This window comes from Trachurus trachurus, assembly GCF_905171665.1.
Source record: "Trachurus trachurus genome assembly, chromosome: 3".
Taxonomy (NCBI): domain Eukaryota; kingdom Metazoa; phylum Chordata; class Actinopteri; order Carangiformes; family Carangidae; genus Trachurus; species Trachurus trachurus.
Genome location: NC_139893.1, coordinates 26,663,511 through 26,690,494, shown reverse-complemented (window position 1 = coordinate 26,690,494; position 26,984 = coordinate 26,663,511). Strand labels below are relative to the sequence as shown.

At 49.1% G+C, this 26,984-nt stretch overlaps 1 protein-coding gene across 2 annotated transcripts in view; it reads left to right on the top strand.

Moving 5' to 3' along the window:
* vps13c (vacuolar protein sorting 13 homolog C) overlaps positions 1 to 26,757 on the top strand; it is a 36,330-nt gene extending 9,573 nt beyond the window's left edge. The window contains exons 27-84 of one of the 2 annotated variants that reach the window (XM_083999410.1): positions 87 to 166; positions 289 to 348; positions 510 to 660; positions 739 to 855; positions 939 to 1,042; positions 1,153 to 1,320; positions 2,280 to 2,584; positions 2,825 to 2,972; positions 3,052 to 3,160; positions 3,284 to 3,408; positions 3,557 to 3,713; positions 3,828 to 3,907; positions 4,004 to 4,063; positions 4,306 to 4,459; positions 4,566 to 4,685; positions 4,760 to 4,863; positions 4,997 to 5,164; positions 6,013 to 6,317; positions 6,405 to 6,552; positions 6,929 to 7,070; positions 7,147 to 7,268; positions 7,539 to 7,705; positions 7,793 to 8,046; positions 8,665 to 8,891; positions 9,205 to 9,297; positions 9,407 to 9,640; positions 9,724 to 9,855; positions 9,948 to 10,037; positions 11,329 to 11,484; positions 11,605 to 11,869; positions 11,959 to 12,119; positions 12,222 to 12,343; positions 12,620 to 12,917; positions 13,434 to 13,823; positions 14,023 to 14,127; positions 14,331 to 14,486; positions 14,737 to 14,862; positions 14,959 to 15,092; positions 15,184 to 15,310; positions 16,026 to 16,261; positions 16,358 to 16,502; positions 16,604 to 16,744; positions 16,824 to 16,905; positions 17,214 to 17,283; positions 17,795 to 17,906; positions 17,994 to 18,107; positions 18,400 to 18,530; positions 18,714 to 18,795; positions 18,873 to 18,986; positions 19,212 to 19,287; positions 19,447 to 19,610; positions 19,682 to 19,727; positions 19,844 to 19,967; positions 22,888 to 23,002; positions 25,546 to 25,637; positions 25,719 to 25,842; positions 25,959 to 26,039; positions 26,128 to 26,757. In XM_083999410.1, coding sequence (XP_083855536.1) covers positions 87 to 166; positions 289 to 348; positions 510 to 660; positions 739 to 855; positions 939 to 1,042; positions 1,153 to 1,320; positions 2,280 to 2,584; positions 2,825 to 2,972; positions 3,052 to 3,160; positions 3,284 to 3,408; positions 3,557 to 3,713; positions 3,828 to 3,907; positions 4,004 to 4,063; positions 4,306 to 4,459; positions 4,566 to 4,685; positions 4,760 to 4,863; positions 4,997 to 5,164; positions 6,013 to 6,317; positions 6,405 to 6,552; positions 6,929 to 7,070; positions 7,147 to 7,268; positions 7,539 to 7,705; positions 7,793 to 8,046; positions 8,665 to 8,891; positions 9,205 to 9,297; positions 9,407 to 9,640; positions 9,724 to 9,855; positions 9,948 to 10,037; positions 11,329 to 11,484; positions 11,605 to 11,869; positions 11,959 to 12,119; positions 12,222 to 12,343; positions 12,620 to 12,917; positions 13,434 to 13,823; positions 14,023 to 14,127; positions 14,331 to 14,486; positions 14,737 to 14,862; positions 14,959 to 15,092; positions 15,184 to 15,310; positions 16,026 to 16,261; positions 16,358 to 16,502; positions 16,604 to 16,744; positions 16,824 to 16,905; positions 17,214 to 17,283; positions 17,795 to 17,906; positions 17,994 to 18,107; positions 18,400 to 18,530; positions 18,714 to 18,795; positions 18,873 to 18,986; positions 19,212 to 19,287; positions 19,447 to 19,610; positions 19,682 to 19,727; positions 19,844 to 19,967; positions 22,888 to 23,002; positions 25,546 to 25,637; positions 25,719 to 25,842; positions 25,959 to 26,039; positions 26,128 to 26,229 — 8,315 coding nt within the window. In that variant the 3' untranslated portion in view covers positions 26,230 to 26,757. Of the gene's footprint in view, positions 1 to 86; positions 167 to 288; positions 349 to 509; positions 661 to 738; positions 856 to 938; positions 1,043 to 1,152; positions 1,321 to 2,279; positions 2,585 to 2,824; positions 2,973 to 3,051; positions 3,161 to 3,283; positions 3,409 to 3,556; positions 3,714 to 3,827; positions 3,908 to 4,003; positions 4,064 to 4,305; positions 4,460 to 4,565; positions 4,686 to 4,759; positions 4,864 to 4,996; positions 5,165 to 6,012; positions 6,318 to 6,404; positions 6,553 to 6,928; positions 7,071 to 7,146; positions 7,269 to 7,538; positions 7,706 to 7,792; positions 8,047 to 8,661; positions 8,892 to 9,204; positions 9,298 to 9,406; positions 9,641 to 9,723; positions 9,856 to 9,947; positions 10,038 to 11,328; positions 11,485 to 11,604; positions 11,870 to 11,958; positions 12,120 to 12,221; positions 12,344 to 12,619; positions 12,918 to 13,433; positions 13,824 to 14,022; positions 14,128 to 14,330; positions 14,487 to 14,736; positions 14,863 to 14,958; positions 15,093 to 15,183; positions 15,311 to 16,025; positions 16,262 to 16,357; positions 16,503 to 16,603; positions 16,745 to 16,823; positions 16,906 to 17,213; positions 17,284 to 17,794; positions 17,907 to 17,993; positions 18,108 to 18,399; positions 18,531 to 18,713; positions 18,796 to 18,872; positions 18,987 to 19,211; positions 19,288 to 19,446; positions 19,611 to 19,681; positions 19,728 to 19,843; positions 19,968 to 22,887; positions 23,003 to 25,545; positions 25,638 to 25,718; positions 25,843 to 25,958; positions 26,040 to 26,127 lie in introns of both variants that reach the window. The other variant, XM_083999409.1, reaches the window with a different exon arrangement.
* Positions 26,758 to 26,984: the final 227 nt, after the last annotated feature.

The following is a 26,984-nucleotide window of genomic DNA, read 5'->3' as shown; positions in this document are numbered from 1 at the left end:
GTGGTCAGGGGGCGGAGTTTTTCCCCTGTGACCAGTCAGGGGGCGTGGCCTATTATAACTATGTTTTACTTTTCAAACTGATTTAGATGACAGAAAGGAACCTCTGCACCTGGTCAGGTCGTCAGAGCAGCAGGACTCCAACCTGCTGAGGGTGGAGTTCATCAAGGTGAGTTCACCTGTCCACACACACACACACACACACACACACACACACACACACACACACACACACACACACACACACACACACACCCCACTGCAGCTGACAGTGTGTCTCTGTCGTCACAGGCCGACCCCTGCGGCCCCAGCTTCCAGACTCTGTTCAACAACACGGAACAAACACTGAAGGTGGGTGGGGGAAAGGCTTCCAAGGCAACGGTTGTGTGTCTGTTTCATTTGAATCTTCTTGTCAAATGGTGAATATTTCAATGAACTATGGACAAACAGGAAGGGAGTGACCCTGGTCTGAGAGGGGGAGAAGCTAACTCTGGTTACTTGGTGTTTTCCAGGTGGAGTTCTCTTCTCTCCACTTCCTCCTTCACACCAAAGCTCTGCTGTCCACCATCAGCTACCTGAGCAGTGCCCTGCCACCGCAGCTCACCGCCGCCCGCGACCAGGACTCAAGGAAGCAGGTGGAGAAGACGGAACAAAGCCGGACAGGTGAGTCCAGACCGGTGTTCCTCAGGTCAGTCGTCTGTGAAGTTGTCTGTGTCTGACAGGAAGTGTGTCCTCCTGCAGCCGCTAAAGGAGCCAAAGATGGCGGCATCTTCACCTTCAAGCTGTTTGCCGTATTGGGCTGTTTCCAGGTGGAGGTGTGCGACGACAGCGGCAGCATCGCTGACATCAGAGTCCAAGGTACTGACAGGCTACACAGCAGCAGATGGGGATCAGGTGAGACATCATGAACTAACTCTGCCCTCGATGTCGCCGCCCTGCAGGAATCGATGCATCGGTCTTGGTGCAGGCAAAGGCCACGGAGGTGTTTGCCCGACTCAGAGACATCGTGGTCACGGATGTCGACCCCAGGACCGTCCACAGGAAGGTGTGGCCTGCAGATGCATCAGACCTCCTCCTGTCTCAGTCGCTTTCCACGCTGTAGACAGTGATAACCATGTGATGCCTTCTCTGAAAGCTGATTGGGTCTCGTTGCAGGCCGTGTCCATCGTGGGTGAGGAGGTGTTCAGCTTCAAACTGTCCCTGTTTCCCGGAGCGACGGAGGGGGAGGGCTACAGTGACATGTCCAAGGTGGATGGGAAGGTCACGCTGCGTCTGGGCTGCATCCAGATTGTCTACCTGCACAAGTTCCTCATGTCGCTGCTGGTCAGAGCACACACACACACACACACACACACACACAATTGATCAGTATCAGTTTGGTATCAGTCATCTTTTCTCTGATCAGTTCAGACTGAAAAACCTACACTTAAATATGACTGTAAATTCTCCATCGCAGCAATGACGATGAAGATGAGGATGATCACAGCTGTGTGGGTTTAGTCACAGGGTTCTTCTTCTGGTGGGGAAAAAGGGAGAAAACAAGAGAAACAGGAAACAGTTTGTTCTGTCTTTGGTTTTGTCTGTGGCTCTGTGGTTCTGTCTGTGGATCTGTCTCATGTTGATGTATTTGGCTCTTTCAGGCTTCTTGTTGCGTTCAGTGTCCGTCAGCGGATGAGGTACGAGCTTAGAGCTCAGCTCTGATCTCACCTGCTGCTTTAGCTTCACTCACCTTCAGCACCTCCATCACCTTCATCACCTGTTGTCACATTTGGATTCATCCTCTCTTTCCTCCTGTTGTCAGTGCCGATGTTGTTAAAACCTTAAACTCTGCCCATCTGAGACGAGCGTGTCGGAAGAAAAGCTACTGGCAGGTTGCGTTTGAGTCTGCTGCAACAGGTGGAGCAGAAATAGAGGGATGAAGTCAGAGCTCTCCTCCTCCATATGTGCTCCGCATCTCACACAGCTGCCATCATTAACCTCTCCCCCCATTCACACCGCCATGCCCCCGTCAGTCACATGAACTTTGCCTGTGACCTCACTTCCTGCCTTGAAAATAGTTTTGAAATGAATGAATTTGATTGTTGTTTCCTAAACCTCTGGAGCTGCTCTCCTGCTCAGGTCAGGTTCAGAAGAACCTGTTAAAGTAAAAATCTGAGGTTCATGTGACTCCTCTGGAGGTTTATGAAACAGAAATTAACCTGTACACTCTGGCTGGTACAGTGAACGCCTCACAGTGACACCCCCACTCCCATCTCTGTGTGGTTTCTCCTTTTGTCCTTCAGATGTTTGTTGACAACTTCCAGACAGCCAAAGAGGCTTTGAGCGCCGCCACGGCTCAGGCTGCAGAGAAAGCAGCGTCCAGCGTCCGAGACTTTGCCCAGAAGAGTTTCCGTCTGTCCATGGACATCAAGCTGAAGGCGCCGCTCATCATCATCCCTCAGTCTTCCACCTCCCGCAATGCAGTAGTGGTGGACCTGGGTCTGATCACGGTGGGAAACAGCTTCTCCCTGCTGCCTGCTGAAGGTTTCTCTCTCCCAGCAGTGGTGGAGAAGATGGATGTGAAGCTGACGCAGCTCAAACTCTCCAGGTAACAACTGGATCAGTGTCAATGTGTGGTGACCTCTGATCTCTGACCTGTTGACCAATGGCAAACTGTCCTCACAGCAGATCTCTGAGTGGACAGCGAGTCATTTGGACCTGATGGGTCTGAACAGAAGCAGCTGTTTCTCCACAGAACAACAAACTGAGCTGTTGTTCTTCTTGTGATTGTGATGAAGACCCAACAGAGACAGAAAGCTGAGTAAATGTCGAACCAATGTCGTTTCAGAACCACGCTGACGTCAGGCTCCTCTCAGCTGGATATTGAGATCCTTCAGCCAATCAACACGGAGCTGCTCGTCACCCGAAACCTGGCTGCCTCCTGGTTTACGAAGATCCCGGGAGTCCAGGTCCAGGGAGTCCTGCGATCGCTCAACGTAGGTGTCCTCTGTGCTGTGGTTGGAGCTGAGACTGTCGGTCAGACTGAGACATGCTTCTGTGCTGTGTTTCCATTAGATGAGTCTAGGTGAGGAAGACCTCGCTGTGTTGATGAAGATCCTGGTGGAGAACATCGGGGAGGGAAGTAAAGAGCTCAGCATGGACGTAAAGAGACAGGTGGCTCAAGGTAAGAGCATCATGGGAAGATTGAGTTAGGACTGATTGTGTCCTTGATTTTTCAGTCAAATGTGAAACCGATCTGTGTGGAGCAACTGACCAGACACTGATGCCACCTGTCCTGTCTTCTCAGGGAAGGCGGAGATTGCCGAGCAGCAGGTGGTGTCGCTACAGAGGGGGGCTGACGTGATGCCTCACATCAATGGAGTCCCGACTGAAAACACCGTCAACGTTCTTCTTAACTTCGAAATCGAAGAGGTACGGAGTCTGAAACCCGTGACACGTCCTTCAAGAACATCAGAAGAAGAACCAAAAGCTGAACCCCACGTGGTCCTCGTGGTCCTGTAGCTGCAGGTCTGGTGATGAATTATTTGTTCTCATCTACTTCATCTACTCTCTTGTCAAGGTGCTGCTGACCCTGAAGAAACCCAAAGAGGTCCAAGAGTCACCTTTCCTGCTCTTTCACGTCGCTCACCTGGGAATCGACACGAAAGTCAGGAAGTACGACATGTGTGCTACCATGTACATCAACAAGATCACAATGAAGTGCCTGGAGTTCAGAGGTGAGTCCTACAGAAAACTAGGGTGTCCTCGAGTGGTTCCCATGGTGTCTTGTAGTGGTTTCTACTCTTGTCTAGTTGTTTCGATTTCATTCCTTTGATTTCATCCTGTCTCAGATTCAAGTGGCGAGCCGTTGTGTCTCATCAGTTCTTCAGTGGAGTCCGGAGCTGAATTGCTCAAAGTGCAGTATTTCAAGGTGATGACATCACTAAGTCACAGTATATATGTTACGACCTGCGCAGGTGAACTGTGATTGGTCAGACCCGTGACTAACCTGATTGTGTGCTCTCAGGCCGACCGCTCGGGGCCCAGCTTCTCCACCACCTACAAGAATACCGAGCAGATGATCAACGTGAGTGACAGTCGATCCACTGACACACTGACACATCATCAGGTTTCATCTGTTCATACAGTGACCATGTAGAAGTCTGTGGGAAATAAAACCCAGGAAAAATGACTCTGACACAAGAAACTGATTATTGGCACTTTCCAGAAGGATTGAGTAACATCCCTGAATGAGGATGGAAAGCCTCATGAATGTACGTGAAGTCGTAACGCCACATGTTGTTCAGTTGTTGTGTACCTGCTCCCCAGGTGACCTTTACCTCGCTGGATTTAATGCTCCACACCGAGGCTCTGCTCTCAGCCATCAACTTCATGTCGGCCGCCCTGTCGTCAGGCAGTGTGTCACCTGTAGAGAGAGAAACCAACTTGAAGACGGAGGACAAGACGGTGTCTGCCAAGTCCAGTCAGTACAAAACACACAAACACACACCAAGCCGGTGAAGTATCTGATTGTTCAACTAGAACCTGTTAGCATCTTCATGGTGGTATTTCGTTGTGTTTCCCGTCAGCTGCCCTGGTGTCACCTGCAGACAGTGAGGTCATCGACCTGAAGGTGGTGGTAGCACTGGGAGCCTTCAATGTTTTGGTCTGTGACCAGAGCTGCAACATGGCCGACATCAAGATCCAAGGTAGGGTCGGGTAGCAGCTGTTAGTCTGTCACCACTGAGCCGACCTCAGTTAACTGACCGGTTCTGTCCTTCAGGGATTAACGGCTCTTTAGTGATGCAAGGACCTCAGACACACATAGCAGCACGCCTCCGAGATTTCATCGTTCTCAACGTGGATCCCAAAAGCATCCACAAGAAGGTGAGTCAGCTGTGTGACCTCCACTCACCTCAGACCACCGTGGAACGAGGCTTTGAGTGGTCCTACCTGGGCTAACTGTGTTCTGTAATGAGTGCTGAGCCATGTTGATCTGTGGTGACTTCCTCTCCTCCAGGCCATCTCCATCGTGGGGGATGAGGTGTTCAGCTTTGCCATGAGTCTGACCCCCAGCGCCACAGAGGGCGCCGGTTACGCCGACACTTCCAAGACGGACGGCAGAATAAAGCTGAACATGGGCTGCATCCAGATGGTTTACCTGCACAAGTTTGTCACATCTCTGTTGGTGAGTCCTTGTCCTCAATCCGCAGCTTCTTCCTCTCCTTTGACTTCGACTTTTATTTCACATCTGTTCATGTCAGTTGTATTGGTTTGATTCCTCCACACCGATGACAGTTAGAGCAACCATAATGTTTTCAGATCATCTCTCTCACTCTCATGGATATGACGTGTCAGTGATACCTTGAAGGAGCTTTTTCACATTTGGTACAAACAAACATTCACTCTTTTGGTTGCTAAAGGTCAGAAGTCAAAGTTTCAAAACACGTTTTAGCCACAACTCAAGATTTCATCCCAATCGTTAAAATCTTCTATGGCAACAGGACGTGAGTGGAACTAGTCTGAGACTCTGGTTCAATCGTGGTGTGACAGTTGAGGTTCCTGTCACTATGCCTCCAATTGATCATGTGCCCTGGCTACTTGGCCAAGGGGATGTCCCTTTGGGTGACTGGCAAGCGTGCATGACTCTTACCCGGGAGGTGTGGGTTCAATCCCCGCCCGGGCCCTCTTCACCTTGCCACATTCTGGCGTTGTTGGCAGGATCCATGTAGCACTAGTGGTGGGTCCATGGATTCCTAATGTGTGGCAGCCTGCGCGGAAGCACGAGGACGTGCTTGTGAAAAGAGGGGGAGAGATGTGACAGTTGAGGTTCCTGTCACTATGCCTGTTTGGCTACTTGGCCAGAGGGATGTCCCTTTGGGTGACTGGCAAGCGCACATGACTCTTACCCGGGAGGTGTGGGTTCAATCCCCGCCCGGGCCCTCTTCACCTTGCCACAGTGGCTTAAGGTTTGATTGATAAAACAGTTTTGATTGATAAAAATGTATTTTTTTTTAATATTTTTTTTTAATTCAGAACTTCACTAGCAACTTCCAGACGGCTAAAGAAGCTCTAAGTGCTGCTACGGCTCAGGCCGCCGAGAAGGCGGCGTCCAGTGTCCGAGACTTTGCCCAGAAGAGTTTCCGTCTGTCCATGGACATCAACCTGAAGGCTCCAGTCATCATCATCCCCCAATCATCTACCTCCCATGATGCACTGGTGATGGACCTGGGTTTGATCACGGTGGGAAACAGCTTCTCGCTGCTGCCTGTGGATGGATGTCCGCTGCCGGCTGTCATCGACAACATGAATGTCCAGCTGACGCAGCTTAAACTCTCCAGGTGAGTCACATCAACCCTCTGCTGCTTCTAATCTTTCTGTCAGTATATGAGTCCAGACAGAGACACCTGTTTCCTGTTGTCCTCCAGGACCTGTGTAGACCTGGTCCCAGACCAACCCCACATCGAGCTGCTGGAGCCGGTCAACTTGCACTTGAATATCAAGAGGAACCTCGCCGCTTCCTGGTACAAGAAGATGGCGGCTGTGGAGATCGATGGCGATCTGAAACCCATGAAGGTAGGAAGAGGAGCTGTGTGTGTGTGTGTGTGAGATTTTCTTTTGTTTTGGTTGAAGACCACGTCAGACCAGTACAGGAGCATTAGGTTTGTTGAATCTCTGATCTCTGTCTGAATGTTTCTGACTCCAGTTCTTGTCTTTACAACCAGTCCACTTGTAGACCACCACAGGTACAGTCTTTTCTGATTGTCTTTGTCTACAGCATCATCGTTTCTAGTGGTCGGACCCATTAGTCTCTGTAGACATCAGCTCCAGGACCTAGTTTGGGGCTAGACCAGCAGTTTGCCCTGTTCCCTGTCTTTGTGCCGAGCTAGTCTCAGTTCAAGCTGATGGACTTTTGAAAACCAGGGCAGTATATACTATTCTCTGCCCACAGGTGGAGCTGAGCCAGGACGACCTGAAGGTGCTACTCAGGATCCTGACGGAGAACCTGGGAGAGGCTGGCAGCTTGGAGCCCACCGCCCGAAGACAAGAGGGGGCCGGCCTGCAGATTCACGTGGGCGGAGACCCCCCATCAGGTCTGACACGCGCATGTTCACACAACTAAGGTCATGTATTTGGGTTGCTTTGGTCACGTGACCTGTGTGTCTGCAGGTGATGCTGGGGTGCCGACTGTGACCAGTGATGAAGAGGCTGATGAAGACCTGGAGTCCCTGAAGTTCAACCTCAACATCGAGGCTCTGGGTCTGGTTCTGTACAGCAGCGACCCAAAACTGGTCAGTCACGTGGTATAAATGAATGAGGGTGGGGGGTGGGGGGTGCTTCAGGATCAGCTGGTTTTGGTTTTGTGGATCCGCTGGTTCTGATGTTATTGATTTGCAGATCAGCTGGTTCTTGTATAATCGGTTCAGAGTCGGCTCCAGCTGACTTTGATATGTTTCAGGTTCCAGTTCAATGGCTCAGCTGGGTCTGGTATGTTTCATCCGGTCTGGTCCAGGTTCAGCCTGGCGGTGTTTGTAACTGACTGTTGTTCCTTCTTCCTGCAGCCGCCAGACCTCCAGCACCAGCAGCACCTCAGACTCGGGGAGTTCACCCTCCACCTGCTGAAGACCTCGGGGCGGGTCATGGCCCACGGCAGCATGGAGGTGACCACCATCCTCACCTCCTGTACACTGGACGACCTGCGGACTGGCATGGAGAGGGTGACGTCACGGTAACGGGCCCCCGCCTCTCTGCTCTCGGATCGATTGTTATCCCAAAGCTTGTTTATGAACCCAGCCTTTTGTTGTCATGGTTACAGGATGGTGAGGCGAAGGGACGAGGACAGCTCGGAGACGATGATCGATGTGACATATCGACAGAGGGGTGGCGAGCGGGAGCTGGTGGCCGTTCTGCAGAAGCTCTACCTGTGCGCCAGTGTGGAGTTCCTGATGGCCGTGGCAGATTTCTTCCTGCAGGCTCTGCCACAGAACGGTGCTCAGACTGCCACCGCTGCAGCCGGTGATAAACTACCCCTGAGACAGACCGCCGAACCTCGGGCCGATGCCAGGACCGGTAAGTATGACACCTGAACACAGACACAAAGGAGTGGAGGGGTTCTGCACCAAGACTAGTTTCGACCACTGAGGTAAAACACTGGTCAGTGGTCAGGCCTGATTTACTAAGATCCCAGATAAGGGGCACTAAATTTGCCTGCTCCTGGTAAAATTTTGCATGTTTGATTAACGCACTCAAAACGAATGATCTACTAAGAGTAACCCGCAAACGGCAGTATTTAAATGGAGAAACACCCATATTTGCATATTCATTAAGGTAAACGTGCTTAATGGATTGCGAGTGCTATGTTGCCTATTAGAGAAAGGCAATCCTCGGTGTGTCCGGTTAGTAGATCAGCTTCAACATGTGTTTGCACACGTTTTTCCACACGCAAACCTTTAGTAAACCGGTATCCTTGGTGAGCAATCTGACAACCTTATGTCGTAGGTATTGACTCGTTCACATCATGTTGTCACAGCCTGCAGGGGACTGCACCTGTCCTATAAACTGCACTTAGACCGCTAACACCTTTTCTTGGTGATCTGAATATGACAGCATTAATGCATTCCTCAATGAGACACAACAACAGGGGTTGTTCTACCTATCTGATGATTCTCTCTGCCTCCTCCTCAGCAGGTCCGTCCCTCAGGACTCGTCTCCGGGCGGTGGTCGTGGACCCGGAGGTGGTGTTTGTAGCCAGCCTAATGAAGGCGGACGCCCCCGCCCTGGTGGCCTCGTTTCAGTGCGACTTCAGCCTGCAGGAGGAGGACGATGGCACCCAGGACATGAGAGCCAACCTGAGGGAGTTGAAGGTCCTTGCCTGCCCCTTCATCCGAAACCAAGGGGACAAGGCTGTCACCACTGTAAGATCATGTCACCACATCGGCTTCATGCGTTCCCTCATTGTCACTGATGTTCCTCATCTATGGGCTCTATGCACAGCTCCACTACTTCCTGAACTTAAGGCTGCTCCTTTGTTTCCTGTCTTACATTATTGGACAAACTGATTAACCCAGGTGTGTCTGAGTAGTCACAATGGTCAGACACACCTGGATTAGACAGGAAATAAAAGAGCAGCCTTACGTTCAGGAAGTAGTGGAGTTGTGCATAGAGCCCATTAAAGAACAAGTGAACCCAACACCTGCTGTCACTCATCGGTCTTTCTTTGTCCCACAGGTGTTGAGACCCTGCTCAGTCGCATTGGAAACCAAAACCCACCCTGCCCGCCCCTTGAGTGGCTCTGTGACAGTGGAAGAAGTGATTGTTAAGGTGCGTTCACTGACCCAAAGACAACACGTTTAAATCAGAACCACATGAACATGAATGAATGTAAAGACGAGCAGTCAATGAAGGTGTAACCACTTTCTCCGTCCCACAGATCTCTCCCTTTATCCTCAACACCGTGTCGACCATCACTGCTGCCATGACAGCGAAGCAGCGTGACGAGCAGAGTCGGGTTTCCGAGCCCAGTGTGGGCGACCTGTGGTCCGTCATGAACATCTACAACTGTAACTACTGGTTCCTGGGGGTGGAGCCTGCCTCGGAGGTCACAGAGAGCTTCAGAGAGCAGGACGGTCGCAACGAGGGCGAGAGCTTCACCGCTGAGGTCAAGGTACCGGGACATCTAATGTGTCTGAGCCCTTTAATTCACAAACGCAACTCTTTCCTGTTGATGAGGTGTCGTTGCCCCCCCAGGTCGTCCAGGTAACACTGGAGTCCGGTCTTGGTCATCGGACTGTCCCTCTGCTGCTTGCCGAGTTGTCCCTCAGCGGGACGGCCAAGAACTGGACGTCTCTGCTGCAGCTGACAAGCAACATCACGCTGGAGGTGAGGACGACCTGTCCCTGTCATCCTTGTCCTCTCTTCTCACTTGTCTCCACTCCTGTGTCCTCACCCATTGACGCCTGCTGTCTCTGCAGGTGAATTACTTCAATGAAGTCCATGCAGTCTGGGAACCTCTGATTGAACGAGTGGACGGAGGCAAACGAAGATGGAACCTGGAGCTCAAGGTCAAACTCTCTAACTGCTGTCTCTGTGTCTCTCCATGATTAATGCCAGTGTTCACAGTCTGGGTGAAGTCCAGGAGCAGTGATTTGTGGTGGGCTGCTGTGGGCAGCAGTGTTTGCAGAGCTGCAGTGTTTGTGTGGAGGAATATGATCATTCACCCAGTGGGAAAATAGAACCAGCAGAAAGAACTGGAACCACAGCTATCACTTTAAAGGGGAACTATGCAGGTTGCATTTCCGCTGTTTTGCTAACCCTCCTCCTGGCCATGTGCATTTGTTTACAACAAAGCTGACAAGAAATCAATCAATAGAGCGGTACATACGTTATATATCATATACGATGTTACGACATGTGTATATGTGTAATATTATCCGTCATAAACATAGACTGTAAAAAATGTGGACGTAGCACCGTGACGTCACCCATTGGTTTTGGGGAGTCGTTTTTGTGACTCAAATATGGCGGCCTGAACAGCGCCATGTTGATTTACCAGCCAAGAACCCGCCCACTGGCCTTGAAGCAGCTGTCCACGGAGCTGCTCGGACCTGTCACTCAACGTTTCTGTGCCCTAATTGGCCAGAATTTTAACCTAATAACAGTAAAACAGTAAACCCCCCTCAGAGTGTGTGCGGGGGTAGAAACTATCGATTGAGGAAAAAAACGTGCTGACACCAGGCTTTGATCATGTTTATTGAGGATGTAAAGTCGGCGATTTTAACATGGGGGTCTATGGAGAATGCTCCCTTCTGACACCAGCCCCCAGAGGAAGCCGAGGGGATTGCAGTTTTTTGAACGCGGAAGTGAGCTTCACTTCTCAGACCCACAACTGCCCCCTTGGTCATAAACAAGAGATTACGAGTTACGCGGTGTGCAGAGATGAGAACTGGGACACTGGGGCGGCTCCGATCTTGCAAGGTTGGTTTTCAGCAAAGAGACGCGACGTGGAGGACAGAGTGCCTCCATTCTCCCTGTGACAAGTTACATGTCATTCATTAAACCATCACAATTACTGCAAAGCTGTTAAATTAAGGTAAACATGTAGCAGCATAGGTAAGCTACAATTCCTACATAGTTCCTCCTTAATGTGTGATGACGTGCCCCCCCCCCCCCCCCCCAAACAACTGCTCTGTGGTCACACCTGGTTTCAAACACACTTGGTGTAATTTGAGTCACAGCAGCCAACATTACCTGATGCTTCATCATCCCACTGTGAGGCTGGGAGCAGCCGGTCAGATCTCACCTGCTGTGTCCTCACCTGTCTGATGACCTCACTGTTGTCATTTGTCCCTGCAGGTAAAGACCAGTCCAGTCCAGGACAAGAGTCCAGTCCACGGAGACGACTTCATAGTTCTGCCTGAACCACGCACATCTGTCAGCATCTGCTCAAAGGACACCATGAACATCACTGTGTCCCAGAGCAGCCTCAACGTCTTCTACCACCTCAGCAAGGTACCGCGCCAGTGACATCATCACACCTGTGACCCGACCTCGTCAGGTGTGATGATGATGTCAGGTCACAGTTGTAGTTTGACGCAGCAGACTGATGATGTCACTGCATGTTTTGACCAGGTGTTCTCGGAGGTCGCGGCCTCCAGCTGTGACTCCTCCTTAAAGGAGAAGGCCCCCTTCACCATCAAGAACAGTCTGGGGATCCCACTCATGGTGCAGCACAGCGCCAACCTGCGGCCGGTGGGAGCGGCGCTGCAGGGGAAACTCCACGAGCTGGCAGAGGGGCGGTGCCTCGACCTGGAGCACTCGGTGTTCGAACCCTCTTCACGGGGAAAACTGTCGGCTCTGCAGCGGCAGGAGAGCTGCCTGTTCCACCTGACCATGGGTTAGAAACCTCAGACGCCCGCTTCCTCACCATCCGCTGTCCGTCCTTTTGGCATGCATCTGAGTAACTATGTGTCTCTGAACCTGCAGTGCCTTCTGGGTACAGTGAGATCGCCAACATCGCCGTGGACAAACCGGGACGGCGTCTCTACAACATCCGCGGCCCAATGCTGCAGGAAGCCGTTTCTGTGCTGCTGCAGATCGATGCTGCCGAGGGCAACAAGGTCATCACCATCCGCTCGCCCCTGCAGGTTTGTCTCCACAGTCTGAGCATGAAGACGTCCTCATCTGTCTCTGTTCCTCCATCTGTGTCTCATCTTTCTCTCTGTCTGTCCTCATCGTTCCGTCCTCAGATCAAGAATCACTTCTCTGTGCCGTTCACCATCCTGAGGTACTGTCCCACATCCCGGACTCTGCAGAGCGTTGGACAGGCTGAGCCAGAGACAGAGTTTCATGTTGCCTTGGAAACATACAGGTACCATCACACTGCCTTGCTCAGAGGCGGGGGCTGGGACATTTTAAAGGACATAACAATACACATCTGCTTCATGTCTTCGGCTGTCAACCTTAAAACAGAGGCTTCATTCATTCAGCGATTTAACAATTTAGAGCGACAAGTTCCCTGGTCAGAGATTGGAGGCGGTGACTCTCAGGTTTATTTAGCAGACAGACGTCAGGACAGGTCTCTGTAGATCCTATGGCAACAGGTCAAGGCGCTGCCACAGGTGTTGATGGTCTGTTGTCCCTCCAGGTGTCAGCTGTTCGTCCGTCCGTCTGGTCCTCTGGAAGGACATTACGCTCCGTCCGCCACCTGCGTGGCCTGGAAGGAGCAGGTCCATCACAGCTCAGAGGTGCGCTCGTTGCTGCAGTGTCCCGCCACAGAGAGTGGCCTCTTGCCACTGATGGTCAGCACGCTCGCCGTCCCCGATGACCTCCGACATATCGCCAGCCACGGAGAAGAGGACTGGGACCCCGCCTACGTGATCCACCTGCATCCGGTGGCCACACTACGCAACCTGTTGCCATACACCATCCGCTACATGATGGAGGTAGCAACACACCCACACACTAGGTTATGTTAGGTTAGCTTAGTTTAATCTAATCTGGGGCCTGTAATACGAAGCAAGTTCAACATTCCCAGGGTATTTTCCAGTTACCCAGCTTCACTTAACCAAACAATCGCGGTCGCCGGTCACACAGCGGTGGTTATCAACTCTGTAAGTCAACCCAGAGCTCCCCAGTCTAGGTATGAAGGGCTGGTGTTTGCAGCATCTGAGAACTGATTGATCAGGAGGCGGTGCTTTTATCCCCAACAATCTCAATCTCGAGCATAACCTCCGAACCAGGTTAGCCGTTCAGTGTAAATTACTATGGAGATGTATCCCGTTGTAGTACGGAAAACCCAGCGCTAAAGCTACCTACCAAATCCTGCTTCGTAGTACAGGCCCCAGGTCTATTGTGAGGTTTTTCTCTGATTCAATCCGGTTTAATGTAATTCAGTGATTAATCTGATTTGATCTGATGTAATATTGTTTAATCTGATGTGTCTGGTCTTTCTTCCTTAGAGCTCAGCGGACTCCTATGAGCTCCCCGAGGGCAGTGTGTCAGACCTGCTGAACGCTCGTGTCTCAGGTGAGATCGTGTCGTTGGTGCTGATGAGGTATCAGGGCCGAGACTGGCACGGACACATTCGCGTCACGCAGGACATGCCAGAGTTCTTCGCTGCGTGTCTCGCCTGCGACTCAGATCCCGACATGACGGTGGACGTGAGCATCCACGTGACGAGGACGTCGAGTCGCCTGCTGCTGTCGCTCTTCAGCCCGTACTGGATCATCAACAAGACATCACGAGTGCTGCAATACAGAGCGGAGGATGTCAGCGTCAAACACCCGGCAGACTTTAGAGACATTATCCTGTTCTCCTTCAGGAAGAAAACCCTGTTCAGCAAGAGCAAGGTGAGACCAACATCTGGACGGTACAGTCCACAAAGATTTAAAGTCCTAAGTCATAGATAGGCGGTACAGAAGATGAATGAATGAATGAATGAATGAAAGTTTAATATCTTAACAGAAGTTAGAGCAGAGAGCTTTGTGGTGTCATAGTAATGGCACAAACTCAGTGTGTTTTTTCTAACTGTGTGTTGTGCGGTTGCAGCTCCAGTTGTGCATCTCCACCAGCTCCTGGTCTGATGGTTTCTCTCTGGACACCGTTGGGAGTTCCGGCTGCGTTCGCTGCCCCTCCAACAACATGGATTTCCTGGTGACTGAAACCCTGACTTCTTATTGAGCTTCTGACTGAGTCACACAGTCTTCATCTGTAGACGCTCCAGGTCGAAAGACAGATTACCTGCTGATGAAGACGTAGTGGGATGTGGTCAAAAGCTCTACGGAGTATAAAATCCTCTCTGTAACAATCAGCTTACTCTGAACTGTGTGTTTGTGTGTGTGTGTGCGTCCATCCAGGTGGGCGTGAGCATCCAGATGAGCAGTTTCAACCTGACCCGGATTGTCACCATGAGTCCGTTTTACACACTCGTGAACAAGTCGTCTTTTGAGCTGGAGGTGGGAGAGGTCACAGGCCACGGCTCCACCAGGTGGCACTACGTCGCCTCCACTGAGGTGAGCCAGTTGCCCAAGATGCGCTGCTGTGAGTGCTGCCCTTTTGATCGTGGGTGAGGAGACGTCAGGGTCTGTTTCACCTGTGTTTGTGATGTCACACCTCCTGACATCGACCAGATGGAGCCGTACTCTCTGTACGTCCAGACCCGGAGCAGTAACGGCCACAAGTGTGCAGCAGGACTGAGAAGTACTCAGAGCAGACCACACTTGTTGTTCTCACACTGTTGTTGCTCTTGCTATTGTGTTACAGTGCCTTCCTCTGTGGCCAGAGAACGGCTCGGGGAAGTTGTGTGTCCGTGTGGTTGGATCTGACTCCACGTCCAAGTTCTTCTTCTTCAACCAGCAGGACAACGGCACCCTGCTGAGCCTGGATGTGGTCAGTGTCTGTTCCACCAATTACAGGCCAGTTTACACAGTTCAGTGTGTGTCAGGATTCCTCATGTATGTGTATGTGTGCATGTGTGTGTTGTAGTGTGGCGGGATCATTGTCGACGTCAACGTCGCTGATCACTCCACCGTCATCAGCTTCAGTGATTATTATGAGGGAGCAGCTCCCGCCCTGCTGGTTAACCACACGCCCTGGGTTAGCATCAGCTACAAGCAGAGGTCGGTCCACACACACACACACAAACCTGCTGCTGTTCAGTCCAAACGTCTCCTCTGCTGATGACAAACTGTGGACTCTGTCTCTCCCCAGCGGCTCGGCCGTGGTTCACGAGCTCAAACCGGGTCAGGCTCAGCGGTTTGTGTGGGACGACCCAGCAGGAGTCCGGATGCTCAACTGGAGCTGCATGGAGCATGGAGGAGACCTGGACCTGCTGAAGGTCAGTGCTCAGTGTTTTCACAGCCAGGCTGGTCCGGGTCAGGTGTAGGAACACGGTAGCCTCGTAAACCAGCCTCTCCCGGAAATGCATTTCATTTCATTTCACAGGGAGAGTCTGGCCTCATTCATGGCCTGAGACCCTCAGAAGGCCGAGCCGCTCAGATTACTGTGATTGACACAGCACGTTGGCCAATCAGGGACCGACTGGTGCGACTCTAACCACAACAAACATGGCGGAGCTATCTAGCAGTAGCAGCCTAAAAACAGCAATAAGGGAAGTTCTTACTGAAATACCATCCATTACAGCAATTAAACAAGAGCAAGAGTCGGCACTTGTTGAGTTTCTTGAAGGAAAAGACATTTTCGCTGTTCTTCCAACTGGATTCGGCAAAAGTTTGATATACCAACTTGCTGATTGGCTGAATGGGGTTGTCTGTCAACGCTACTACTCCCGCCCAGCTCCCGCCCACCCCATACGCTTACAGGGGGAATGAGCCCAGACTCTCCCTGTGAAGTGAAATGAAATGAAATGCATTTCCGGGAGAGGGTGGTTTATGAGGCTAGAAACACAGTTCACTCATGTACACACTTTTTACATGCTGCATCCCTCTCTCTCACACACACACACACACACGCACGCACGCACACACACACACACGCACGCACACACACCACAGCCAACCCCTGACTCTAACAGTCTGCCTCTACTGGTCCAGGACGATGTGGGTCAGTTCGCCTACGACAGCCTGTCTCAGGTCCACTGGGTCTCCTTCTTGGATGGACGTCAGCGGGTGCTGCTGTTCACCGAGGACGTCGGCGCGGTAACGAAGGCCCGGCAGGCAGAGGAGCTCGAACAGTTTCAACAGGAAGTGAAGGTGTCGCTTCAAAACCTGGGACTTTCACTGATCAGCAACACCAACCGTCAGGAGATTGCTTACATTGGCATCACCAGGTAAACAACAACAACAACAGGTGCTCAGGTGTGTGTGTGTGTGTGCATGTGTGTGTTTTACAGCTTGTGTGTGTGTGTGTGTGTGTGTTTTTATAGTTCAGGTGTGGTCTGGGAGATGAAGCCAAGGAACCGCTGGAAGCCATTCAGTCAGAAGACCATCAACCTGCTGGAGAAAACCTACCAGAGTCAGCTGAGTGGGAAGACGGAGGGGGGCTGGGTCAAACTGGACTCTAACCTGGAGGTCAGAGGTCAACCTGCACATGAAAGCCTGAATACAAACATCCAGAGATAACCACATTATTTTTGTCCAATGAAATGACTGCGTGTGTGCGATGTCATCAGGTCAACCTCGGTGGAGCCGTCATGATGATGCGTCAGCCGTTCTCCTGCCCGGTGAGGAGGAACTTCCTGTCTGGGATCCAGGTGGAGTTCAAACAGTCGCTGCACCAGCGCAGCCTGAGAGCCCAGCTGCACTGGATGCAGGTAAACACAATCACACACACCTGAACACACATGCATGTCCAGAGCTCACCTGTGTGACTGACGTTATGTCCGTGTGCAGGTGGACAACCAGCTGCCAGGTGCAATCTTCCCCATCGTCTTCCATCCTGTCCCTCCTCCCAAATCCATCGCGCTGGATTCAGGTGAGCGACCTTTCTTACCTGCTTCTTTTGTTCGAGCGAGTTGAGGCTCTGCCTTCTCTCTGGTTGAACTGGTACAGAGCTCTTCCTGGTTTCCTGAGGCGCTCTCCGTTCTCCAACTGTGCTCACCTTCAAAGACAGAGAAACATGTTTTCTGTTGCAGGGTAAGAGGTGTAACAGGTGGACAGGTGTTTGAGCCGATGAAGCTACTTTGATAATGATCAGAAGTGATTCTCATTGATCGGATAGATTAAGTGATCGGTTTGATGTCTGTTGTGTCATGACGTCATGATGTTGTTGTGCCTCCACAGAGCCGAAGCCGTTCATAGACGTGTCCATCATCACCAGGTTCAACCAGCACAGCAGCGTCATGCAGTTCAAGTAAGTAAGAACCACTATACTATAGCTGAGGGCGCTAGTCTCACCTGGTTCAAGCTCCTCAGTATCTCAGCGTGTTCTTTGGACAACTTGTCTCACCATCTGACGAGGTCCTGGTCCAGGTTCACATCCTGATTTAGATCCTGGTTGGAGTCCAGCTCTGCACCTGGCTGAAGAAAAACTGACAGACCCTGTGGTATTTGTACTCCCAGCTGTCAACCGTGGCCTTGGACCCTCATCCCTGCTGCGTCTCAGTGTCCCTGAGTCGCCTTGGGGCTCGAGGAAACATTATGGGTTGTCCTGGTGATGGACCTCTATTGACTTAATCAATTTTCAAATCTCAACACACATCTATTCAAACTTGCATGTAGTCTTAGTCCAATCCTCTTTTTACTTTGATTTTATAAACTGTTACCTTGTTTTATTCACTATATAGATTTATTGTTATGTTGATCTCAACTCTTGACCCAACACTCTGTGACCTGCGACTGATTCAGGTGTTTGTGTACTTCAGGTACTTCATGGCTCTGGTCCAGGAGATGGCGGTGAAGCTGGATCAAGGTTTTCTGGGAGCCATCTTGGCTCTGTTCACCCCTGTTACTGACCCCAAGGTCGATCGACAGAAGGTAGAGCAAGGCAGCAGGTTGACGGTGTGACTCTTTGACACATGAGCAGCACACGAAGGGTTAACCTGACATGTGTTTGTGTTCCAGTCACGTCTGATCGAGCGAGATCTGCAGCCGCTTCAGGCCGAGCTGATGGAGGCGTCGCTCAGCGATGCGTCAGGACTCAGCTTCTTTGAACACTTCCACATCTCACCCATCAAGGTGCAGACAAACCTCACACCTGTTTTACACACCACACAACTGTTCCTCTTCACCTGTGTAAAACCTGTTCACTCTGCATCCACCAATTAAAGTATTGATCAGGTGAACAAGTCAGAGCCGTTCAGGTGGTTCAGGTCGGTCACATCTGGTTCATTCAGTGTTTCCTGCCCGAGAGACCTGGTGGTTGCTTTCTCTGTCTTTTCTGTTTACTATTAATGTTTAAAATGAATGTTCATGCTCCAGCTGCCGTCTCTGGTTATTGATTATTAATTGTTGATTATCGGTGTTCCAGCTCCACCTGTCTCTGTCTCTGGGCTCAAGTGGAGACGACTCGGCTGAGGAAGCTGTAGCTCTTCAGTCTCTGAACCTGCTGCTGAAAAGTATCGGAGCAACACTGACTGATGTCGACGACCTTATCTTCAAGTGAGAGAGACAACAACACCACAATAATTGATTGATTGATTGATTGATTTTTATTTCACACACGCACACATCATCTGAAAACAACAACGAAACAATATCACAACAATAATATTAGAACAACAGCTAAACACACAACAACTACAACATAATCTGATTCTGCTCTCTTTGCCGTCTCTCTGGCAGACTGGCTTTCTTCGAGGTGAGGTACCAGTTCTACCGCAGAGAGAAACTGGGCCGTGCCGTGGTACAACACTACACAGAGCAGGTAACGTTTACTGCCTGTGGTGAATGTGAGTGTTGAGGTTTATTCTGTGAAACTGAATGCGTTTCTTCTGGCTGCAGTTCCTCAAGCAGATGTATGTACTGGTCTTGGGTCTGGATGTCCTGGGAAACCCATTTGGACTGATCCGAGGTCTGTCTGAAGGGGTAGAGGCTTTCTTCTACGAACCTTTCCAGGTAACATACACACGTGTGTACACACACACAAACACACACACACAGGTAAATTAATGTGATTACAGCTCCGCGTGTCTCTGTTTAACTGATGTTTGCGGGGTATGATGTCAGTTCAAGGGACAAACAAGGCATTCAGGAATATCTGTAGCTTTGATTGCGACTACATGAAACTAAATGTAACAGACACAAAATCACATGACCTGTCTGTGTGTGTGTGTTTGTCAGGGAGCCGTTCAGGGTCCAGAGGAGTTTGCTGAGGGTTTTGTGATCGGCGTACGGAGCCTGCTGGGTCACACTGTTGGTAAGAAACCGCTGCAGTTCTCAAATGTCCGAACATTTTCACTTCTTCAGTTGTTGGAGCTCATACTGTAGATCTGTAGTTTTTCCAGGTGTGGAGTCAGAAAAGGTTAAAAAAAAAAAGGTGTCTCTGTGTCTGACATCTTCTCCCGATGTCCTCCAGGTGGCGCTGCAGGTATGGTCTCCAGGATCACAGGGTCAGTGGGAAAAGGCCTGGCAGCCATCACCATGGATAAAGAGTACCAGCAGAAACGCCGGGAGGAAATGAACCGGCCACCCAAAGACTTCGGAGAGAGTTTGGCCAAAGGAGGAAAAGGACTTCTGAAGGTACCGGCACCGGTCTAGAGCTCAGGTGCTGCTTCTTCAGCTGATGTGACCTGATGTTTCTGTCTCTGCAGGGGGTCTTGGGTGGAGTCACTGGCATCGTCACCAAACCTGTGGAGGGTACGTTCCTCTTGAAATCGGCCACAGTAGAACCTCTGACTCCCAGATTGTAGTCTTCATGCTCACTTGAGACAGATTTGATGTTCGTCTTGTTATTTCTCTCTCTCTCTCTGTAGGGGCAAAGAAGGAGGGGGCGGCCGGTTTCTTCAAAGGCATCGGTAAAGGTTTGGTGGGCGTGGTCGCTCGTCCAACCGGCGGCATTGTGGACATGGCGAGCAGCACGTTCCAGGGCATCCAGAGGTAAAGTGGGCAGCGTCTTGTTGAAGGAGGTGGAGCCTGATTCCCACATGTTTCAGTGTCAGTGATGAACGATGGATATTACACTGGTTCACCCAGCGATATGGTCAAGGGTCAGGGGTCAAGGTCTCTCTGTCTGTCTGTCTCTCTCTCTCTCTCTTTCTCTCTTTCTATGTAAATATTATCTGCCATTCACACCAGTGTAGCTGCATTTATTCAGTGGCCTGCAGAGCCACAGAGCTCCATCACAGAGAAGCGGTGCCCCCAGTGGACATGAATCTGCTCCACATGTGACTTGATTTAATGGGAAACTGAGAGATTTGAGCCAGGACTTCAGAATAAAAGTCTGCTTTGATGTTGTAATAACACTGAGATCCTGCGAGTAACTGCTATGTGTTATATATGTGTTTATATATGTGTTATTCGTGTGTTATAGAAAAGATTGTCCTGTAAAACACTGCACACACCTAAACTGACCCGACAGTAAAAAGACAGAAGCGTCCATCAGGGTTAGAGAGTGAGGTCCCTTCAATCAAGTTGTGTCTTTTAACTCTTTGAACTCTGACCCTAACATGGAGGTCGCTGGTCCTGAACAGGAAGGTTTGACTCTGTTGCTCATTGGCTCTGAAACTGTGGGAACAAGGTTCAACATCCTGAAATTAAAACGTCGGCCGATGAGGAACTTTCTGTGTTGTGTTGTTGTGTCTCTGTTCTTCTTCTCGTCTTCTCACTAATTCTCTGCTTTTGTTTTCCGTTGTTGTCACTGTTGTCATTGGTGTGTGAGTATTTACACGAAGCCTGTTGAAGCTGAGCTCCTCTAAACACTGTTTATATCAGTCGCGAGCGTTGACGTTGTCAGGTGACGTCGGCTCGTACCGACCGTCCTGAATCTGATCTCAGAGCAGCAGAGGAGGAGGAGCTCAGCTTTAACTGTGCGTTTGCATGTTGCTCGTCCTGCAGCAGACAGACGGTAAGTCGCTGCATCATGTTGCTAATAAAAACGTGGCGTCTTGAACTGATTCATGCTCATCACATCGCCCTCCACTAACTCTGCTCCCAGCCCTGCCCCTCTGTAAGACACGTCCCCAAGCTTGTTGCAGCATCGTGAGTGGAGAAGTCGTAGTGGAGGTGTTGGGTGATGACAGTTCGATGGTTCAGTAATTTACACCAACCGTATTCTTTCTAGCGCCTCCTCGGGAAGTAGGTTGTATACTATAGGTCGGGTCTGAACCACACACTGTAAATAAGGATGAACATCGCCTTTGTGGCTCCACCCACAGGTTTCTGAAGCTCACAATGAGCTGCTCTATGGGTGTATTATTATCTCTAAATATTAATAAATACTGGACTGTAAAAAGGGATGAGTAGGTGGAGACTGTAGGTGTACAGGGGTGTGTGTTTCATTCTTCTTCTGTGGTTCAGTATGCATTTTTATGTCTCATGGTAAAATCAAACTCCGGATTTTAATACATTTGTCGTTGCCTCGAGAACCTGCTTCTGTTCCTACATTCCCCAGCAGCCTCAGTAATCTTCATCCTCCTCCTCTGTATGGAGGACCCATCTGTCATGTGACACATCAGTCAGTTCATGATAACCTGTTGAATGTTACTGTTTCATGCTGTCACTCTAGAGGTCATGAAAGGTGAGAAATCGACAGCATCGTGTGCTTTGAAAACTGAATGTGCTTCAGATCTGAGCTTGTGTCGGTCTGTGCTGTCACATCACTCGCTGAAACCCGAGCCCCTTGGACCATGAGTCTGCTGGACTATAAGTCCACTGGACCACAGGTCTGCTGACCCCCAGTCCTTACATCTGGACTCAGATTTAGCTTCATGAGGGCAGCTGGACCTGCAGCCCTCCACGCCCCTGGAAATCCTCTCTAGGTCTGACTGGTTAGGACGTCCAGGTGTGTCACTTGTTGTTAACTCCTGGAGAGGCAGTGAGATCACATGAGTCATGATGTGCATGGGTGTAAAACGAAAATGTAACTACGGTTCTATGTATCCCGAATGACCGCCAGAGCTCTCTGTCACTCATGTGCTCGCGAGACGATTCTGTAGGATATGATCCTCAGTTGACCTGGGGGTCATCCAGGGATCACAGGTGACATTGTTGGTAATAAATACTCGAACTGCGCATGCGCAAAGGGGAATATTCAGTGCTTAAAGCGGCTCTGGCGGTCAGCAGGGATGAAATAGAACTCCCTGTTGGGTTGTAGACCACTTCATGTCTTAAGTCATGGTCCAGTTTGAAGTAGATGGATCTTTCTCTTCTCTGACCCAGGTCTTGTAGACATTGGTGGATTGCCTCGAAACTCTAATGCACACAGATCAGTGCTTACTCGTACTCGTGTGGTGAACTCAGAATGTCCTCAGCCGGTCCAGCTGCCTCCATAAAGATCCTGGAGACACCTTTAGCTGGATCAACTGAATCTTCACAGGAGTCCAGTCCTCAAGCTGTCTCCATAATGACATTCATCCTGTTAACATTTATCATGTCACTGTTAATCATGTTAACAGTAACGTCCGTTATGTTAACATTCATCAGTTGAACATAATGCTCTTCATCACGTTAAGTTTTATCACGTTAACATTCATCAAGTTAGCGTTCATCATATTAACTTTCATTGTGAACATTTATGTTTTATCACGTTTATTACGTTCATTACTTTCATGTTAATCATATTAACGTTCATCATGGGAACTTTAATTGTGTTAATATTCATCGTGTCAAAGTGCATCACATTAACATTCATCAAGTTAGTGACAGTTTCATCACATCATGTGAGGACCTGAGTTTAAATGGGCAGAATGATGCTTTCAACCAATCAGAGTCATGTACTGTCACTCAGGTGGAGGTACTGTAGGTGAGGCGGCTTTAAAACACATAAATGACATTTGTGTGTGTGTGTGTGTGCACGCAGAGCGGCAGAGTCAACAGAGGAAGTGACCAAACTTCGTCCAGTGCGTCTCATCAGGGAGGACGGCGTCATCCGACCCTATGACCAGACGGAGTCGCAGGGTTTCGAACTTTTCCAGGTTTGATCACTTTGATTCCTTAACAGCATGATGTAATTCCCTGTGAGTGAACAGGTGTGATCTGTTTATACACATCATTGTACCAACCACTCATCAGAACATGGGATTTAAACATGTGGGGGGAGAGGGGGGGTATAGATGACGACCACATGGTAGTCAACGATGGTTCAATCCAACTATGACACTTGTTATATCAGATGTATTAAACAATATCAAACAACCTACCACAACAGATAAAAGGCAAACAGGCACTGTTGATGCTAAAGATCCTAAAATGCTGTAGCAAACTTGCAGGCGAGAGCCATGGGTATAGCAGCAGCGGTGACGATGCATCACGTTCGTTTGCACCAAAATCTAATGTTTCTGAAATTAAGTTGTTTCAAACAGTTGTCAGGGAACATCTGAACATCTGTCGGTCATCAGCTGCATCAACCCCACTCACGCTGTCCAATGAGACTGAAACAATCATAGAAAAGCTAAACCAACTACTCACCGTCTTTAAACAAAGGTTTTAATTAGTAATTTAGTCAAGTTAAGTTAACTTTATTCGTATAAGATATCTAACGGCTGTCTACATTCAGTTCAGACCAAGTTTAGATTTAATTGAATCATGTGGAAGTGAAACAAACAAGATCTTGTGTTTGGGATGTTAATGATACATTTTAGTAAAAACACCAACATCCTTAACAACTGTTACAGTCTGGAGCCTGTCGTTTGTTCTGGAGCCTTGTTTCTAGTTTGTCTAATCAACCAGAAACAGAAAACAGTTGATGCAGTCGTTCTCCAGTCAGATAACAACCATGGCAAAACCACTGACCTCAGTAAGAAAATCCAAATGGCCAGGCAATCCTGATGAATCTGAGCAGTTTTGGTACCAACAACTCACAGCAGACCTTCCACTGGACACAGGGCTGGACACCAAGCAGAGACCTTTACAGAGACTCACCTGGACAAAGAAAAACACTTCTGCTCCAGAGACATTAAGGTGTAACTGTTTGGACACGTCGCTTTGGTTTGGTGACACAACCATTAAACCCTTTATCGAACACGGTGGTGGGACTGTATGGTCCACGGATATCAGTAACATGAACTCTGTAAAGGAACCATATGAAGAGGATCAAGTCAAACCTGTTCTGGAGCACCTTCATACATGAGCATGATCAGCCCAAGAAATCAGAGTTTGGACCTTAATCCCAGCAAGAATTTGTTGAGGGAACTTAAAACCACAGTCCTCCAACCTCAAAAACCCAGAGGCTGTAGTTAGTCCCGGTGGGGTTGTGCCAGTTCATAACCCATAATAACTGTTTAGATACAGTAGCTGTGTTGGGAACTAGAAGTCGGTCGGCGTTACCAGCGTGTGCATTGGCCGTCTGCGCAGTGTGCCATCTTATCAACAACTAATGACACAAACAGACATTTTCTGAAGCTTCTCCTCCACAGCTTGGTCAGGGTCTGAGCTGTGGACCCCAACTCCCAACCTCTAACCCTCTAATCCCTAATCTAAGATAACCAGCACATCCAGACATCAAACTGTGAAATGAAACTCCTCAATTCAAATCATCTTAAACATCAGAACCTAAAACAAGAGACAATAACAAATTCAATTTGGCAATTTGGAATTCATAGACCTGCGAGAGAATAATGAAATATTGGTGAAGTTGAGGCTCTTTCCACAGTTTGACAGTTTGTTTTCTTCATGATTGTTGTTTTGCCTGAGACTGTGTCTACTGCATAAGGGTTAGGGTTAGTTTCTTTTATCTTTGTAGACTCTTCTTATCACTGTTTCTAACCTGCTGTCTTCTTCTTTTTCTGCTTCTTCTTCCTCTTCGTCTTATCCTCTTCTGTGTTCGTGTCACATGCAGCCAGAGGAGGAGTGAACAGGGTTTGGTGGAGCATCCATGGCGTTAAACTCTATGAATGTTGCTGGTTATTTCTCATCCTGGTCTTCTGATCATTTATTGTTTATTGAATCATAATGAATATATTATGAATATGGCGCTGAGATTTATATGCATGACAAAACTAATATCTCCTCTCATACCAAATATTTTTACACTTTTTATTTTATTAGTGTTTTTATTTCTGCTTATAAATAATTGTTTGTATAATAGTTTTTGTTTATAATATGTGATAAATATGTTTATTCCTGTTGATGTAGCAATATTTTTGTAAGCAACTTAACTTATATATGAACATGTATGTGGTAGTTCTTATTTGTGTGTGATGATATAATCCCTCAGCATGACCTCTGACCTCCAGCTCTGTGGTGTTTATATATGTGTGTAACTTCAGTGTGTAATAAAACAGTTGTCCTTACCAAACTGGTCACATACATATGGGGGGGGGGGCTGAGCTGCTCAGGGTCACAGCAGGAAGTGAGAGTTGTGAAAGTGAGGTATAATTGGGCTGAAACCGACGTGGACTCGAGGTGGATGTAGCCGAGGCTCAGGTGCGGCTTAATCGATTCCATCCTCAACACACAGAGACATAGAGATGACATCATCCGAGGGGGCGGAGTCTTAACATTTGTGTTTGTGTTGCAGCGTTCACAGATCAAACAGCTGGACGGTGAGGTGTTCAGAGACCACTGCCCGTATCCTGGACAGAGGAAGACCACCATCATTGTCACCAACAGGTAGAGAACAGTCAAACACCTGAGACTCCAGCTTCTGTAAAACAGTTTATTTATTGTGTTGTTGTTGTTGCTGTTGTGCAGGAGGGTCGTATGTGTGAAGGAGATCGACTTTGTCGGTCATTTTAACAAGGAGTGGGAGTGTTTGTTTGAGAACTTCTATCGTCCTCCGGCTGTGACGGGATCTGAGCTGAAGATCTACTGCAAGGTACAGAAATATGAACCTGAAGAAACATCTTAAATAAACCCACAAACTAACATGTGTGTGTGTGTGTGTGTGTGTGTGTGTGTGTGTGTGTGTGTGTGTGTGTGTGTGTGTGTCAGGAGCAGCAGAAGTTGAAGCTTCCAAAGAGAGACGAGGAGCCTATGAGAAAGGTTCAGCTCAGAGACTCAAACACTGCTCAGGTACTCCTGTAATTTAGCGTGTGTCATGTCGACCTCATATTTCTGTGTTTTAGCCATTGCCTCACCTGATTGCCTTGGTTACCTACAGGCACTGCAGGCAGTCATATCAAACGCCCAGATGGCGCAGCAGCAGCACCGCATGGCACGACAGAAGTCACAGCGCTTCCTTAAACTGGACAACAAGCAGTGAGGTCATTTCCGTTCAGCGGGTCAGCGGGTGTTTTTTTAAATGCAGATGATGTTTGTTTAAAAAGTGGGACTGCGCTTATCACATCTACTCAGCTGTAACCGTCCAATCAAGGTGAAGCACATGATCAGCTGTGGAACAGGGTTAGGGTTAGGGTATTAAATTGTGAGCGCGGCCTTTACTCTGTTTTCTGTTTAAATCAATTGTGGGATTGAAGTTTTCACTTCCTGTTTACAATTGCAACCAAATGTCCAAACTGAGATTAATGCTGAGGTGATCAATGCTGTAAAGATTTTAGGTGTCCATCGTCAAGGTGACGATTATGTTGTTTTAAGTGTGAGTATTTCGCCCCTTGTGTTGTGCGTCACCTGCAGGCTGCACTGCCACAAAATGAAGCCATGAAAATGACACATTGCACTAAAAGAATATTCTGATTAATTTCACATGTTTATGAATGATGTTTATGTTTCTACAGTGAAATGTTGTGATTGATTCAGTTGAATCTGAATTGTGGTTGGGTTATCAGTTTGACCTGTAACAACTGATTAAACATAATAACCATCTGGAGCTGGACTGTTTCTTTAAGGGACCACTTTGTGATCAGAGTGTCCTCACCATTGTTGTCACACACCTTCATACCACAGAAACTCTCCTTGTTCATACAAGCTGTGCGTGCGTGTGTGTGTGCGTGTGTGTGGTGGGGTGAAGCTCTCTGCGTTCAGGCTGCAGGGGGGCCTGTAGGTGGCGCTGAGGGCCTG